This window comes from Bos indicus x Bos taurus, chromosome 29, assembly GCF_003369695.1.
Source record: "Bos indicus x Bos taurus breed Angus x Brahman F1 hybrid chromosome 29, Bos_hybrid_MaternalHap_v2.0, whole genome shotgun sequence".
Taxonomy (NCBI): domain Eukaryota; kingdom Metazoa; phylum Chordata; class Mammalia; order Artiodactyla; family Bovidae; genus Bos; species Bos indicus x Bos taurus.
Genome location: NC_040104.1, coordinates 11,083,837 through 11,100,249, shown reverse-complemented (window position 1 = coordinate 11,100,249; position 16,413 = coordinate 11,083,837). Strand labels below are relative to the sequence as shown.

Sequence of the window (16,413 nt, the reverse complement as noted above, 5' to 3'; positions counted from 1 at the left end):
CTTTAACGTACCCATGCATATCAGTGTTTCCCAAACTTAGTTGGTCACGGACCCCTGGATCCATGGGATCACTATCAATCTTTTACAGGGCACGAGTGCTCTGAGGAACACAGTTTGAGAAACACTATTAACAGTTTGAAAAACAGCTATTAAAGGATGCAGCTTCTCAGAATCCTTGATAACATGATCCTTTGGGAGGAGGTCCCAAGCCCATGGGGCAATTGTGCAGCAGGTAAACCCTGCTTCCTGCTGCCCCACTGGCTGTGTGTGTGTGTGTTAGTCGCTCAGTCCTGTCCGACTCTTTGTGACCCCATGTAGCCTGCCAGATTCCTCTGTCCACGGAAATCTCCAGGCAAGAACACTGGAATGGGTTGCTACTCCCTGCTCCAGGGGATCTTCCCAACCCAGGGATCGAACCCAGATCTCCCTCATTGCAGGCAGATTCTTGACCGTCGGAGCCACCAGGGAAGCCCGCTGGCTTGGGCCCAGGCAAAAGCCAAAGGCTAGGGACCTGGGGGCATGCAGCCATGAAAGGTGGCTTCCTTCGCCTGGGGTTGAGGGTCTGATACCTGTGGACCCTGTCCCAGCAGACAGAGCCTGCTGCCCACTCTCCCTGCTATTGGAATCCCGTCTCCTCTCACGGCCCTTTCTAGGACTGTCTGGGACACACACACCCTTATCCAGGAAGGTGATGGTCACCTGGCAGAGACAGGCCCCCTGGCCCAGACCGTGGCTACAGAGGCTACTGGAGTCGGGCCCAGAGGCTGCGCAGGAGCTGGGTTGGCCCCTGCTCCCCGACGTGGTCCCTCCCCTCCTTCTGAAAGCCTGGGGCCTGGGCTCTTGCAACAGCCCCTGAGACCTGCCAGCTCTCAGCTTTGAAGACTGGAGAATGTGCAACCAAACCCAGCTTCAAAGGCTCCCGGCAGCCTCCTCCCGAGCCTCCTCCCCACCCCCAACCTCGGCCTGGCCCACCCCTCCACTTACCCGCTCCCCCACAGACACACACCCACAGCTTCTGTGAAGGCCCCAAACAGGGTCAGAGCAAGAGATGAAAAAAGAGGGGGGGGGCCCGAGGAAGGGCAGGGAAGGAGCCCTCAGGAGCAGGGCAGAGGGGGAGCGAAGGAGGGTAGGAGGAAGAGAGGAAGACGGACCAGGGGAAGGGCAGGAGGGGAGGCGTGGGCAGGAGCAGTGGGGCCTGGAGTCGGGCGTGGGGGGCTGGGGAAGGCCCCGCTTCCAGGCAGAGCCCTTGGCTGGCAGGCTCGGCCCTGGTAGGCTAAGATGGAAGGGTGCCCAGCCGCCTCTTAGCAAAGGCCGGGGCTAGGCAGAGAGGAAGGGGACGATCCATTGGGCCACAGGGCAGAAAGCCCTCTAGGAAGAGGCCTCTCCCCTCACCCAGTTCCTAGAGTCCCCAGTGGCGGGGTTGGGAGCTTATCCCAGTGTCTCCCAGTGACTCTCAGGAGTGGTCTGCAGGGCAAGGCAGACCTGCCCACTTGAAGAGGGATCACAGAGCCAAATGGGGAAACCGGTGGAGTCAGGGCAGCAAGACTTGCAGTGGGGACCAGGTGTGACCAGGGAGACCTCCCCCAACGCTCTGCTTCCAAGAGCCACCCAGCACTGGGTTCTGTCGGGGTGCCCAGGGTTCTTGTCTGTTCTCCTTCCAGGTGACCCTCAGAACATGGGTGGGGTCTGAGCCCCCTCCACCGCACCCCCAGAAAGGGGCTCCCCAGCTGGGGGAGGAGCTTGGAGGTGCAGGGGAGCCAGGCAGGGCTGGGGGACCACGTGTGTGATGTGCAGGTTGATGGAGCACCCAGGACCCGGGTTGAGGGAGGAGGCAGACCATGGGGGGAATGAAGGCAGCCAGAGATAGGGCTGGGGGCCCTGGAGCCTTGAGAGGGTTCTGGGAGGCACGGGCAGAGTAGGTGGGGCCCTGGAGTCACTCTGAGGTGCTGGGAGGGCGTATATGGGCGTGCGGGCGGAGAGAGCACAGCACCCAGGTGTAAAGGAGAAACTATGACCACACCCGGGGGCTCCTCCCACCTGGACTGCCTGCGTGCCCCTCCCCAGACTCGAAGCCTGGCACCTACTTGATGGCCTTCTTCTCACTGCGCCCACGCCCTGAGTCTGGCGTGCCCACCGTCTCCAAGGAGTTCTTGTAGCGTTTGCCCTGTGGAGACAGCACCGGGGTCAGTCCTGGGAGACAGGGCCTGGACTCTCCCTGCCTCCCCAGAGCAAGGTCCCAGCGGGGAGGGGAGTGGATGGGAGCCCAGCCTCAGCAGCAAGGGCCAGGGCCAATGCCTGAGGGTGCCACCAGCCAGGAGTGCCGGCCCCCACCCATCCCTGCTCCCCGGTTGGCAGTTCCTAGGCTCCATGCCCCGCCCTGTTGACCTGCACCACATCCCTGACCCCTGGGGACAAGGCCCCTCCCGCCTGCCTGTCTCCTGGGGCTCTGGCTCGGCTCCCAGAAACATATCTCCCTCTGCCATGGACAGACGGCTCTCAGGCGCCTGGCCACGTCACACGGGCCACGTCACTGCCCCCAGATGGTGGGGGTGGCATCCTGCAGGGCAAGGTTGGCAGTGGCCAGTGACGTGAGCAGCGGGGGCGGGGAGAAGGCCTGTGCCTAGTCCTGCCGGGGCCATGTCCCTTACTATCTGGGGGCTCCTTGAGGCACTTCTGCTCTGGGCCTGTGAGGCAGGGCAGGGCTTGAGGACCCACCACTATAGGAAGGAAGCAGGGCTGCCCACGAACTCTGGGGCTGGGGGCAGCCAGGCTCAGCCCCCTAGATGTCCTCAACTAGCATGCGTGGAGGGACAGGCCGGGCAGAATGATGGGCATGGGGTGGGCACGCCAGGTCCCCTGGCTGGAGCAAGGGCCACGGCTACAGCGGTGACTGGGCCTGCTGCTGAGAAGGTGAGCACCATTCACCTTCTCGGTTTGGGTTTCTAAATTTAGCTCCTGCAGAGCCTGGCACCATTAACATTCCTGGCGGCCACCGAGCGTCCTCAGGCGCACCCAGGGGCCACGGGCCTGGGCGAGGAAGGGGGAGTGCAGGGGCTGGGGCTGTCACCCACTGGGCACTGGCCTGCCCCTGCCCAGCAGAGTAGGGACGGGGACACACACACACATACACATGCACACACGCACGTGTGCACACACACACACACACAAACAGGCATACATTTCCCCAACATCCCGTCATGTGCGCCAAGACCGTAGCCACAACAGTCAATTATTCCATTCTCCCTAAAGCAAAATAAAAGCCGCACAGCCGTGTTCCCCGACGCTCCTGCCAGCTGCAGCCCCTTCCTGGGACTGGAGCTGCCTGTTTAGGGACAACAACAGTGGAGCTTGCAGGAGGGGGTGGGGGGAAGGCCCTCATGCCACCCCCCAGCATCCCTGTGCCTTGGGGGCACCAGAGTCCTGTCCCAGCAGTGCCCCACACTCCCCCTGTCACCCCGCTCACGTCCCTTGCCCTCTCTAGCCTCCCTTCCTCCTTTCTGAAATGGTGTGGCATCCCTGGATGAGCCCTCGTCCCTCACCCTTCAAGGTTCTTATCACGGCTTTAATATTTCTCTTTCCCTACTTCAGCTCCCACCCCTGGGAATGTAGCCCCCAATGGCAGGGACTGTATGGGCTCTGGTATTTGGTGTGGTGCCCCACCCACTCTGGCATCCCTGCCTCAGGCTGATGTTCTGAGCCAGAACCCAAAGAGTGGGAAAAAAAAAAAAAAACCCACCAGAGGTGCTGGATGCCTTGGGTCCACAAAAGCTGCCTCTCTCAGCTTAGCTCTGGTCCTTCCCATCATCGCCCAGAAGTTCAAGCCCCAAACAATTCCTAGTTCCACCTGGGAAGGTGGGGAGCCTGGAGCACCTCTGTGGTGGCCCAGGGCCCTTCATGGGCAGGACCCTCAGTCTGGAGCCCTGGCCCCGTGGTTTTCCAGCTGTTCAGGCAGCCTGGGGCAGGGAGCATCTGCTGGCAGTCCCTACCTTACCCCTCATCCCTTCTCCTTTTTCTTCTTGGTCTTCAGGGAACTTGCTCTGGCCAGCACCCTCTTCCAAGACTGGTCCATGGCCCCTGCCCCAAGCCCAGGCACTTGGCTCACCCAGGGTGTTCTGGAAGCTTCTGCCTGCCCCTCTTCTTGCCACAGCTCAGGGAAGCTTCCCCTTCAGCTGCAACGATCCTTTTGCAGAGGAGCTGGGGCATATGGGGGATAGGAACCAAGGCAGGACTTGCTTTAGGGGTCAGGGGGAAGTAAATGGGGCAAAGAGAGGAACCCCAGCTGGGGTCCTGGAGACACTGCTGCTGACAAGTGCTCAGTTGTGGCCCATTCTTGCGATCCCATGGACTCCTGCTCGCCAGGCTCCTCTATCCATGGGATTTCCCAGGCAAGAATACTAGAGTGGGTTGCCATTTCCTTCTCCAGGGCATCTTCCCGACCCAGGGATCAAACCTGGGTCTCTTGGTGTCTGCTGCATTGGCAGGTGGATTCTTTACCACTAACGCCATTTAAGAAGCCTCCCCACTGGAGAATTAGGTGGCTCTAAAGGAGCCTGATCCCCCCAGCCTGCTTAGCAGGGAGGGGGTTGGCCAGGCTGATCCGGAAAAAGCCAGCTGGAGATTAAGGAAGTTATTAATGTTTGGAAATGGGATCTGGGCTGTCAAGTATCACGTCACTGCTGCTGAGGGGACAGGCAGGCAAGGAGAGCCCAGCAACTGTTGGGGGGTGCATTTGAAAGCCCCTTCCGGAGACAATCTGGACAAAAAGCTCCCTGGCTTCTGAGACCCAGGTGGAGGGGCAGCGGGGAAGGGGTGGCAGGACTGGGGGGTCCTGGCCAAAGTAATGTTCTAGCAGCAGCTCAGAGGATTAAGTCAAAGAGGGACACGTGCCGGTCTGGTCTGGACCCCGGAGGAAGCTCCTGGCTGGAGGCTGGGAGGAGGGGCTGGGCCAGGAAAGGTTCTGCAGCTCTCAGCTTCCCAAGGCACTTCCTGCAGTGACAGCCCCCCACCTGCTACAAAAGCTGTCATCTCTGAACTCCTGTCCCCAGGTGAGTGGTGAGGCCCTCAACAAACACAGAGATACGCATGCACACACAGACACACGCACGCATGCACACACACATACACACACACTGCAGCACTTACATGGGGATGTGATGAGATGATCCACATCCCACCGTGCAGGGCAGAACACACACACACACGCACACAACACTAATGTCCTCAAAACTGACACCCCCAGTACAAAACAGCCCCCACTCAAGGTCAGCAGCAGTGCCTGTTCATACGACAGTCCCCTGCCTTCACATACAGACAGACGGGCAGCCTAAGGGCCCTGCAACAAGACGCACAGGGCTGCAGTGCAGGCTCAGCCCCTCCCAGGCCTCCGAGGACACTGGCACACACAGGCACGTGGCCAAGCCCCCTCCTCCACCTCCCCTGAAATTCTGAGACAGACACAGAGACAGGAAATCCAGGAACAATGCAGGGCAGCCAGCCTGGCACCTGCACACAAGGAGTGGGCCCAAGTCACACACACATACTCGCACGCTCTCGCGCGTGGGGCCGGGTTGGCCTTTTCCCTGGATCCTCCCCAGGGAACAGGCTGCCTGAAACTGCACATCCTGGGATGAAGAAGAACACCCCCAACCCCCAGGCTTGCCTTTCAGTGGAAATTCACACCGGGCGCTCTGTGTTTGCTGGGGCTTGGTCCCATATGTCTGTGTGCACACCCAGAGCCACACACCTAGGCACACACTGGTGGACAGACAGGGGTCTCACGGGCATTCGCATGCTCGTGACTACGCGCACACATGCCGCACTTCCCGCAGAAAGGACTGCAGGCACACAGTCCTGAAGGGAGCATGGTGGCCTCTTGGGTCTGGCCCCAGGGGTATCTGCCCCTTCTCATCATTAGGACTGAGGCATGGAGCTCCCACCTACACGGTACCCATGGCCACAGCCCTCCCCTCCCCTCGCCCCTCTGTGATTGGGCAGGGAGAAAAATGTGGCACCCTGACCTCACTCCCACCATCCTCGATCTGGGGCATGGAAGGTGTCTGCTAGTGACACTTCTTCACCGAAGCCTCAGAAACGCCCCACACCTGGGACACCTCTGGGCCCACCTCCGGGGGTGCCCCCTGCAATCCTCAAAGACCCCGCAGCACTTCCAAACTGGGGCAGCAGAAGGGGGAATGGGGCGGCGGCCTCAAGGGCAGCCACCCTTGGGGAGCTGCGGGGGTGCAGGAGGGTGATTCAAGCCGACTCCCCATCCCGGCGCCCTCCGGTGATGAATGTCCCTCCTGACGGTCTCGTTACTTATTGATGGCCTAATCCTGCTCGTTAATTTCCCAGCCCTCGTTAAAAATGAAAAGAAGCCGTTTGTGCCTGTACAAACCCCCGAGAACCAGGATGGATGGGAGGGTGCAGGGGGAGGGGGCGGGGCGGGCGGAGCCTCCTCATTGGACAGGAGGCCTGGCTCGGCCACGCCCAGCCCTGGGTGGTGGCGGGAACGCGCGGGCGGAGGGGAGTGGGCGCGCGGCGCTGGGTGGGAGGGGGGTCTCCATTCTCAGTCTGCGCGTGTGTGCCTGCAGTCCTTTCTGCGGGAAGTGGGGCGTGTGTGCGCGTAGTCACGAGCCTGCGAATGCCCCCACCAGTGTGTGCCTAGGTGTGTGGCTCTGGGTGTGCACACAGACGTATGGGACCAAGCCCCAGCAAACACAGAGCGCCCGGTGTGAATTTCCACGTGTGCCTGGCTCTGTGGGCAGGTGGGTCGTGGGCGCGCGCCCTTGAGAGCGTTCACGAGCCTGTCGTCGAGGAGGGCGGGGTGCAGGGCCAGGCCGCGTCCCCCCGGGAGCCCTTAAGAGCCTCACCAGTTTGCGCTGACACCAGTGGCAGAGGCCGCAGAGGACGACAGTGACGCTAAGGCTGACGGTGATGATGGCAGAGACCAGCAGGACATCGCGGGTGGGCGCCCCTGGAGAGGACATGCACAGGTCAGACCCTCACTGGTCAAGGCCAGCCATTCTCCCGCAGCCCAGAGCCCCCGCCAGAACAACCGCCCAACCCACACTGGGAGCTGTGCGCCCCACGTTCTACACTCAGCTCTGCCTTTTGGGCTCACCTTGGGCGGTCTCTTCCTCCCTCTGCACCTCCCTTTCCTTATCTGTAAAATGGGAGCCTCTGGTAGGTCTCTCCCAGTCCCTCACTGCATGGACTGCATGGTCCCCCAAACTTCACGTCCCCTAAGGGAGAGGTCAAGTGTGCCCCTGGCCTACCCAGACCTCACTGGGCTTTCTGTGCTGTGCTGTGCTTAGTTGCTCTGTCGTGTCCGACTCCTTGTGACTCCATAGACTGTAGCCTGCCAGGCTTCTCTGTCCATAGGATTCTCCAGGCAAGAATACTGGAGTGGATTGCCATGCCCTCCTCCCGGGGATCTTTCCAACCCAGGGATGGAACCCAGGTCTCTTGCATTGCAGGTGGATTCTTTACTGTCTGAGCCACCAGGGAAGCCCCCAATGGGCTTTCAAGTACCTCTTAAAGAGCTTCTGCCAAGAATGCTTCCACCCCCACAATCCATACACATACTCTGAGCCACAACTCCAGCCTCATTTGCCAAAAGGGTTAGTTCCCACAGCCCCTCTGAGGCCATGTGCCCTATGGGCCCTCACAGACCCTCCCCAAGTGCTGGCCACATGTGTAATCAAAGAGGGAATCTGGAACCCCCTGAGCAGTCCTCATCCCCTTTAGCTCAGCTTTTCTTGGGCTGGAAGTCCACCCAACTGACCTCTGCATGCCCTGTCCTCCCCTGCCCTAGTCCCTGAGCTCGCCTCTCGTCCTTCCCCGCACCCCCCTCCCCTCCAGCTCAGCCTCACCTTGGTTGCTCACAGTGCCCCTCCGTGCTCCTGGCAGGGGTGGATGGGGAAGGGTGTGCCCCGCAGCTTCCGTCCTAACAGCCCAGGGGCCCTAAGCTTCCAGGGTGGGAACCTTGATGGACTTGCCCTGGGAGCCAAAGCCCAGGTTTCTGTGCAAATCCCACTGCTTGCTAGATATGCGGCTTTAGTCACCTAACCGCTGGGCTTTCTCCCCCTGTAAATGTGGATTAACCCTCCTCCCTCCCTCCTCACAGGTGGTTGTGAACACGAGCTCAAACCTAAATGTAAGGAAGGAGAAACTTGACCAGAGATTATTGTGTGGGGGAGTGAGTCGACAGAGACCGGCACAGATCACACGTGCTCTGTAAATATGTGCGTGCCCGGATGGATCTTCAAGTCAAGGAGACGCTGTTTATTTACAGAGGAGCCTGCGTGGGCTTTTTGGTTTCAGCGATGGTGGTAATTAAGAGTCGACGATATCTGTCTGCTCCCGGTTCCTGCGGTTTTAGCTTCTGGGCGCCCAGTCCCTGTTGCTTTGCTGTGGGGCCTCATGGAGGAGTGCCCAGCAGCCAGCCCCAGCGCTCAGGGCCCTCGGGCTGCCTCCCACCACGACTCCAGCGCTCTGGGCAGCCAGTCCCGTTGTCTGGTCTCCTCAGAATCCTGCTTGGGCTCTACCCCTCCCACCTCAAAGTCTGGAGTCTGCAAGCTGTGGGGAAAGGCCAGTCTTGTGGGGCCCTTCCGTGTCCACCTGGCAGGCCATCTACGCTTCCTCCTGTCCTGAGTCCCAGCCTCAGCCCCTAGAAAGCCACTGCACCCAGCTCACTGTCAACCTCAGAGTCCATAGCACCCAGGGGCTCTGGCCTGGACAGCCTGCAGACACCTGGGAAGTGGTCCTGCCCTTCCTTCCCTCCAGCAGAGGAGCACAGCTCTGCTGAGGCTGGAGCGGCCACTTGTGTCATGGTTCTCAGGCCAGATGGGAGGCTTCCATCTTGAACCTTCAGGCTCCAGGGGGTGCGGAGGGACAATAATACCATAGGCCCCCAGACTCAGGCCTGTGGTCAAGAGATGTGCAGACACAGCTTCTGGGAATGGGGCCAGCGCTCTTTCCAGCTCTCTCCATGGGAATTGCCCCTGCCCCACGGAGAGAGCCTGGGGGTGGGGTGCTGTGTGGGCTGGGAGAGCAGACATTCCTTTGCTGAACTCACTTTTAAATAAATTCCCTTCTTGGGCTGAGCTTTCTTCAACCACTGTCTATTAAGAGCTGACCCTGAGGCCCAGGGGACAGGTCAGAATTCAGCTAATTGTTGTTAGGACGGCTCGTGTCCTAGAACCAGGGAATGGCAGATAGACACCCAGGCTGAAGCTCAAGACTCCAGGAGACCCAAGAACAGACTCAGGTGTGAGTACAGTCTTTGCCTCTTAATAACTGTGTGGCCTTGAACAAGTGTCTTAACCGCTCAGTGTCTGCATTTTCTCCACAAAGTGAAGATAGGGGATATCCCTCATGGTCCAGTGGTTAAGACTCTGAGCTTCCACCACAGGGGCACAGATTTGATTCCTGGTTGGGGAACTAAGATCCTGCATGCCAAGCAACATGGTCAAAAGAATAAAATAAAATAATTAATCCCCCCCACCACATTAAAAAAAATAATAAAGTGAAGATAATAATGACACCCACTCATGGAGTTGTTGTGGAAAATCCCATGGACAGAGGAGACTGGTGAGCTGCCGTCTATGGGGTCGTACAGAGTTGGACACGACTGAAGCGACTTAGCAGTAGCAGTAGCAGCAGATACAGATTGGGGCTCCCCTGGTGGCTCAACAGTAAATAATCCACCTGTGATGCAGGAGCTGCAGGTTGATCCCTGGGTCAGGAACATCCCCTGGAGAAGGGCATGGCAACCCACTCCAGTATTCTTGCCTGGAGAATCCGATGGACAGAGGTGGGGTATAGTCCATGGAGTTGCAAAGAGTTGAACACGGCTGAAGCGACTGAGCAGATATGGATTATTATTAGGGTTGGCAGTGTCAGTTCTCTCTCAGGTGTCCAGAGAGCTCCAGGAGTACAGACAGAGAAATGATTGCTGGACCAGGGAGCTATCTGGCAAGGCTTCCCCGAGGAGGCGGTATTTGGTGTGATCTGGGAGAGGGACAGGATGTGAAGGTAGCACAGTCTGGGCAGAGGGGACAGCAAGAGCGAAGGCATGAGAGGGAAGAACAGTCAGGCGTGTTGTTGGAAGATCTGGACTAGGGGATGGGGAGGGAAGTGGTGGAGGCTGGGTTGGGAATGAGAATAGGGCCTGATGGAGACGGGCTTTGTCTTTCTCGCTGAGGGGCTCCTTGTGTTTGTGGGCTGTGGGAGCCATGGAAGGTTTTTGAGCAGGGAGGGTAGGATCAGAGAGGGAGTCAGCAAGCTCGTGAGCTGGGAGCTGTGGTTGGCAATTACACCCCAGGTGATTCCTCTGCTCTGGTGCCCTTTCCGCACTCACCCTGCCCCACATCTCTTGGCCATGGGGCAATTCTCCACGGGGTCACCTCCCTGGAGCTCCCTTTTCTCGTTGTCAAACAAGGTCCTTATCAAAACTGCTCCTTGACCTGTGTTGTAAGTTGAAGAGCCCCTGAGGACAGAGCCTGTCAATCCCAGAAGCCAGTGGCCCCTCTGAACGGACCCCAGAGATCCAGAAAATACCTGTCTTAAGCAATCAGCGTTCTGCAGGCATGCAGAGTGAGCACCAAACTTGGAGTCTGGGAGAAGGAGGCTGAGGCCCTATTCTGGCCACTAACCAGATGTGTGGCACTGGTTGCAAGGCACTCAGCCTTAGATGCCAGTGCCCTCCTGGGTGGAAGAGTTGACCTGTCCTTGCTCTGACGAGGAACAGATGTTCAAGGTGTTCTACATGCAGTGACAACTTTGTCTGCACGACAGCTGAGGGGAGCATTAAGATTGTCCCCATCTTACAGACGTGGAAACTGAGGCACAAAGGGGGTCAAGTACCTTGTCCAAGGTCATTCACCTAGTAGGTAATGGAGCGAAGGCTCAAACCCAGACCGTCTGACTTCGAGCCTACACTCTTTGCCCAGACATCACACCCACTACAGAGGAGGGTGATCAGTGGTTTTCCAAGTGTGTTCTTTGGAACACCTAGGGTTCCCAGGAATTTCTCAAGGGCCACAGACAAAGATGGATGCTGAGTAGATAGGGCTGTGTCCCCTCAAGCCGTTTGCAACCAAAAGAACCTGATTTCCCTGTTTCATGTCCATGGAACGTCCCATGTGAAGAAAGGGAAATATTACTAAGGAAAGTTGAATCCTCCCAGATCAGTGACCCTAGGACCCCCTGCAGCATGTGCGGATGCTATCATCTTCCACACAGCTGACCTCTCTCCCAAAGATTCCCTGCCCACCCCACCCTCCACCAAGCAACCCTTAAACAGTCCTTGAATCTAGGGTAAAACAAAATGCTTGCCAATGAGAAACTGCATTGATACCATAATCAAGTGGCACAACGCCCTCGGCCAACATGCGATATTGCCAACAAGGGGGGCAGGCATATTTTTGCCTGCCAGCCAGAGTGAAACCATTCCCAGAGCGTGGGGTCACTGTGTCTCTGGCTGCAAGAGACCTCGGAAGTCAGGTCCCATCAATGAACAAACCCCCTGGGCAGCCCTGCCAGGGATAGGAAGCTGCTTCTGCGGGAGGCAGACCCTCCATGAACAGGCACTGGTAGCTAGGGCTGCTGTGCCTGTCTCCCTCGATCTTCCCCCCGCAGTCCTAAGCCTGCCTTGCGGAGCTGCTGGGAACAAGCCGGCTCCCTCTGCCACATGACAGGCCTCCAAATCCCCGCCGACAGCTCTCATGTCCCCTTCCGGTCTTCTCCAGGCAAAGCTGCCCTGGCCCTTCCTCCGATGACATACATGGTTTCAAGTCCCCTTAGCGTCAGCATATTAACATTGGGGGAAACAAAATAATGCAGCCCTAGTCAGCCTTTGATAGGGCTGAGTTCCACGACCTACCCTTGGGCAGAGGAGACATCTGGGTCCCAGGGGTGAGACACAGACAAGGGCAGACAGATGTCTTCAGGAGACCTGGGAGGCAGGGTGAGCCAGGAAGGAGAGCCAGGCCCTCGGGGTCCAGCCCCAGGGGTGTCAGGATGCGAGACATGAACTCAGGCACATCCCTGCCCCTCTGCCCGGGACTGTGGCCACCATGTCAACGTGTCAGAGCCCAGGATTGATGACCATCTGGTGGAGTGCTGTGGGCTTCACCAGGTGCTGTGGGCAGAGACCATGGTCCTGACCATGTCATCCCACCGGGAGCTCTCAGGGTAAATAAGACCTGTGTGCTCGAGGAAGTGGTCCCCTCTGAAGGTGGATAAGATGTCCAGACACAGTCTTCCCTTCTAGAACATCAGCTCCACAAGAAGGGGGCTGGACCTCGTGTTCACCATTGTCTTCCCAGCACCAAGGACAGCTGGGCATATAGTAGGTGCTTGATAAATGTTTGTTGAAAGAATGCATGAGGAGGAATTCCAAGCCTCTAGGGATAAATATAATAATAGAGGCTACCATTTATTAAGTGCCTACTGTGTACCAGATTATAAAGGAAGGGGATGTTTCTGTTTTGCTTTTTCCTATAACCTCTGTGACAGGCCAATGCATGCAAGGTACTCAGTAAATATTTGTTGAATGCCCAGTGTTTGCATATGTTACCTCCCTTGTCACCCAAGCAACATGGGAGAGAAGAGATGGGAGGGTTTGAGAGTCTCTCTCTTTTACACACACACACACACACACCCCAGGATCAGTTCTGGTCTTCTCCCATACCCATCTTTGCCTGAAAAGTCCTGATTTTTCTAGACCCAGATGAGAAGCACCTCCTCCAGGAAGCCTTCCATAATCTGCCCAGTGGGAATTTCTCCTGCCTCTGAGCTCCCATCATTCTGTGCGTGTACCCGTCTTTTAGCGTGCAGTGATTAAGGGCCAGGGCTCTGGGACCAGATTTTTAGGCTCAAATTCTGATTCTCTGTGTGCCTTGGTTTCCCCGTCTACAAACAGGGGATAGAATAGTACAGGCCTCATAGGACTATTGTGAGGTTTAAAGGAATTAACACATACAATGCATTTAGCACAGTGCCTGACACAGAATAAGTAGGCAATAAATGCTAGCTATTATCATAATATCACCACATCGAGCCCTGCATTAGAGACATCTGGGACACGAAGTTGGCCCTCAGTGAGTGGTGAATGAAATACTAAAAACACATTTAGTTTTCCCCACAGGATAGCAGAGGTCAGGGGTCATGTCTCACTCAATCCTGTGTACTCCTGACCTCCTCCCCAGGACCTGGCCCAGGGCTTAACAAGAGCAAACCTCAGTGAACACCTATGACAAGGAATGGGGAGAGCTGAGCCATGGGGGTGGGGGTGGGGGCGGTGGTGTGGCGGGGGTCGGGGCAACAGCTGGAAGCCAGGCAAGGCTTCAGATATGAACTGCAGAGCTGACCCCATCCCTTGCCAGGACTTTGCCCCAGCTCCCAACTCCTCCTCATGTCCTCAGCAAGCCATGATTTATAGATGAAGAGAATCAAACAGGCTGCGGCTGCTGGGATGCCCTGGGGAGCTGCTGGAGATGCAGTGGACTTCTGAAGGCAAGCTCACAGCTGCCCAGGGGGAACACGAGGGGAGCCAGAGGGGGAGCAGGCACACATACACAGGCCAGAGACACCCATGGCTCACGTGCACACACACAAGTCATGGAGACTCACCCTTGGCGCAGACATCTATGCCCCCCTCCCCCATGCACAGACGCACACACACACGTATACACACACACATATACACAAGCCATCGGGACTTACCCCATGGATGGACACCCATGCTCTCACACACAAAAGTGAATACACAGCCACGGTCACAGTCATGAACAGATACCTAGCCCACTCTGCTGTCCCTGAAGTCTAAGTGTTCATGCACCTTCTCTGGCCTGGAGTCCTCTCCCCATGGACCCCGTTTGTCTTTTGGGGCAGAGCAGTGGGACAGGAAGTAAACTTGGAGGCAACTGACCTGGGCTCAGGTCCCACCTCTGCAGCTGGCCAGTGACCCAGGGCAAGTCTCCTTCTGGGCCTCAGTGTTTTACCTCCAAATGATGAGAAGAACCCCAACTTCTCTTGCTGGGGTGTCATCAGGATCAAAGAATAGCTAACAATCATTGAACACGTGCCTTTTGTGGCAGACACTGTGCCAGGAAGCTTATATGCACCATCTCGTGTGATCTCCTCAACCTTATATTATCTCAATTTTGCAGAGGAAGAAACAGGTATGGAGAATTAAGGCAGCTTGAACTTGGCCTTGATCCTGCTATGGCTGCCCTCCTCTGAGCTGAAGCATGTGAGAGCATTTTGTAACATGCCACACTGCACAGCCCAGCCACAACCCACATGTCTCCTCTTTCACACTTGAGGCTTCACATAGGCTGTTCCTTCTGCCTCGAAGGCCCTTCCCTCTATTCTCTACCATCTATTCTCTTCCTTTTATTCTCAAGATCTCTAGACAAAGATGGTCTTCATTTCCTCTCACATTCCTTTCTACCTCCCCTGTAACTATGGCAATCCATCCCTGTGGATTAATAATTAGCATTTTCCATGTCTTCCCCCCACGGGGAACACTTGGAGATTTGAGACCCCCAGATCACTCATCTCTGTAGCCCAAGGTCTGGTGCACAGGAAAGGCTGGATAAATAAGTGCTAAACAAATGCATGAAATTATTCAAGGCCCCACATGAGCTTACCTCCTCCAGGAAGCCCTCCCTGATGACAAGTGCTCACAGCAGTCTCTTCCTTCTCCAAACTTGAATTAACTGTCTTATGTCCAACCTCCTTTTCTTGGGAGTAGGCCTGTCCCTCAAGCAGGGCCTATGGGGTTCTCCTCATTGCTTGGGTTTCCCACAGCCCATGGCCCAGGACACAATATAGAGAAACTAGTGGACATGCTGGGAATCTGGGCACACAGACTCTTTCCCCAAGAATTCACTTGCTCTGACAGTCTGATGGTGACATTCACACTCCCCACATCCAGCCCTTCCAAAGTTGTCCCATTACCCTCACACCCTCCTAACCTAGACTGCTTCCCTCTTTGGGGCATCCTCAGATCGCAAGGCCTTGCTTTCCTCACCAAGTGCCTTTAATCATAGTAACTAGTGTATGCTCAACACTGAATCATGTTCAGGTCCTCAGCAGCCCTTTGAAGGTAAACCCTCTCATCCTCATTTCACAAAGGAGGAAACTGAGGCTCAGAATGGGTAAATACTTGCCTGAGAACACACAGCAGAGGAGAGACAAAGCCAGGAGTGGACCTGGAGTCTGGAAGGCCTCAACTCTGTGCCCCATGGGAGTTAAGCCTTAAAATAAGTTGCTTCAAGGAGAGACGGAAGGGAAGAAAGAAACGAGTGAACACAAAATATAAAGAGCAGCCAGGAGGACTTCCCTGGCAGCCCAGTGGTTAAGACTTCACATTCCAGTGCAGGGGTTCCAGTTTTATCCCTGGTCAGGAGCTCAGATCCCACGTGTCTTGTGGCAAAAAAACCAAAACATTTTTTAAAAGTAGCAACACTGTAGCAAATTCAATAAAGAATTTAAAACTGCTCCACATCAAAAGGGAAAGGGCTTCCACTTTCCACAAACTTCTCCAAGCACTTCTTGGAGAAAAGTGGGTAAGAGACCCCTCCTACCCACACATCTTTGCTCCTTCCTTCCTCAACTGGTCCAGCCCTTGGCCTCAGTAAAGCATCCTCATCAGATAGATGCTGCTGCTGCTAAGTCGCTTCAGTCGTGTCCGACTCTGTGCGACCCCATAGACGGCAGCCCACTAGGCTCCCCTGTCCCTGGGATTCTCCAGGCAAGAACACTGGAGTGGGTTGCCATTGCCTTCTCCTTCTCCATCAGATAGATGCTAAGATGTTCTAAAGTCTCAGAATAGGTTGGGGATTGGGTGTTTGGGGCCAGACAGGGTAGGAGCAGGAAGAAGGGGTGAGTGGGGTATCTGAGGACTCACCCAGGGCCCTGTCTCAGGTGCTGACTAGGGTGCAACCACTCTTCCAGAGATGAGGCAGTGATGTTGGGGGTGGTTGGGACTACATCTGCCATCACTTTCCCATCCCGATCCTGCCTCCTCCCACTTGATTCTGCACCGCAATGTATCATGCCCCAGCACCTCCCCCCACCATCCTTTGGTGGCTGCAGGATGACGTTCGAGGTGGAAAACAGTGAAAGCTGGAGTCACAGGTTTCCACAGGAAGCACCCCTCCACGTGCATGCAGAGCAGATGGAAATGGGGGAGGGTGGCAGGGCAAGGGCAGAGCCTACCAGCCCCAGGACTATTTGGGCATAGGAAGGGGAACAATTTTGGCACCTACCCCACCTCCCTTCCTCTTCTCGACCCAACATGCACAAGGAAGCCAGAAAAAGGCAGAGTGTAGGAGAAAGCAACAGAAAACCAGTGAGCTAAACTCTGAACCCCAAACAGCCAGGCAAAGCTCCAGGCTTCCT

General features: G+C 56.5%; 1 protein-coding gene across 10 annotated transcripts in view; it reads right to left on the bottom strand.

Moving 5' to 3' along the window:
- Nucleotides 1-16,413, bottom strand: part of SYT7 (synaptotagmin 7) — a 64,744-nt gene that overhangs the window by 32,333 nt on the left and 15,998 nt on the right. For 8 of the 10 annotated variants that reach the window (XM_027532744.1, XM_027532752.1, XM_027532748.1 and 5 more), the window contains exons 2-3: nucleotides 6,870-6,973; nucleotides 2,085-2,164 (exon numbers count right to left, since the gene is read on the bottom strand). In XM_027532744.1, the coding sequence (XP_027388545.1) occupies nucleotides 2,085-2,164; nucleotides 6,870-6,973 (184 nt within the window). Of the gene's footprint in view, nucleotides 1-2,084; nucleotides 2,165-6,869; nucleotides 6,974-16,413 lie in introns of those variants that run through there. The other 2 variants (XM_027532747.1, XM_027532751.1) reach the window with 1 other exon arrangement.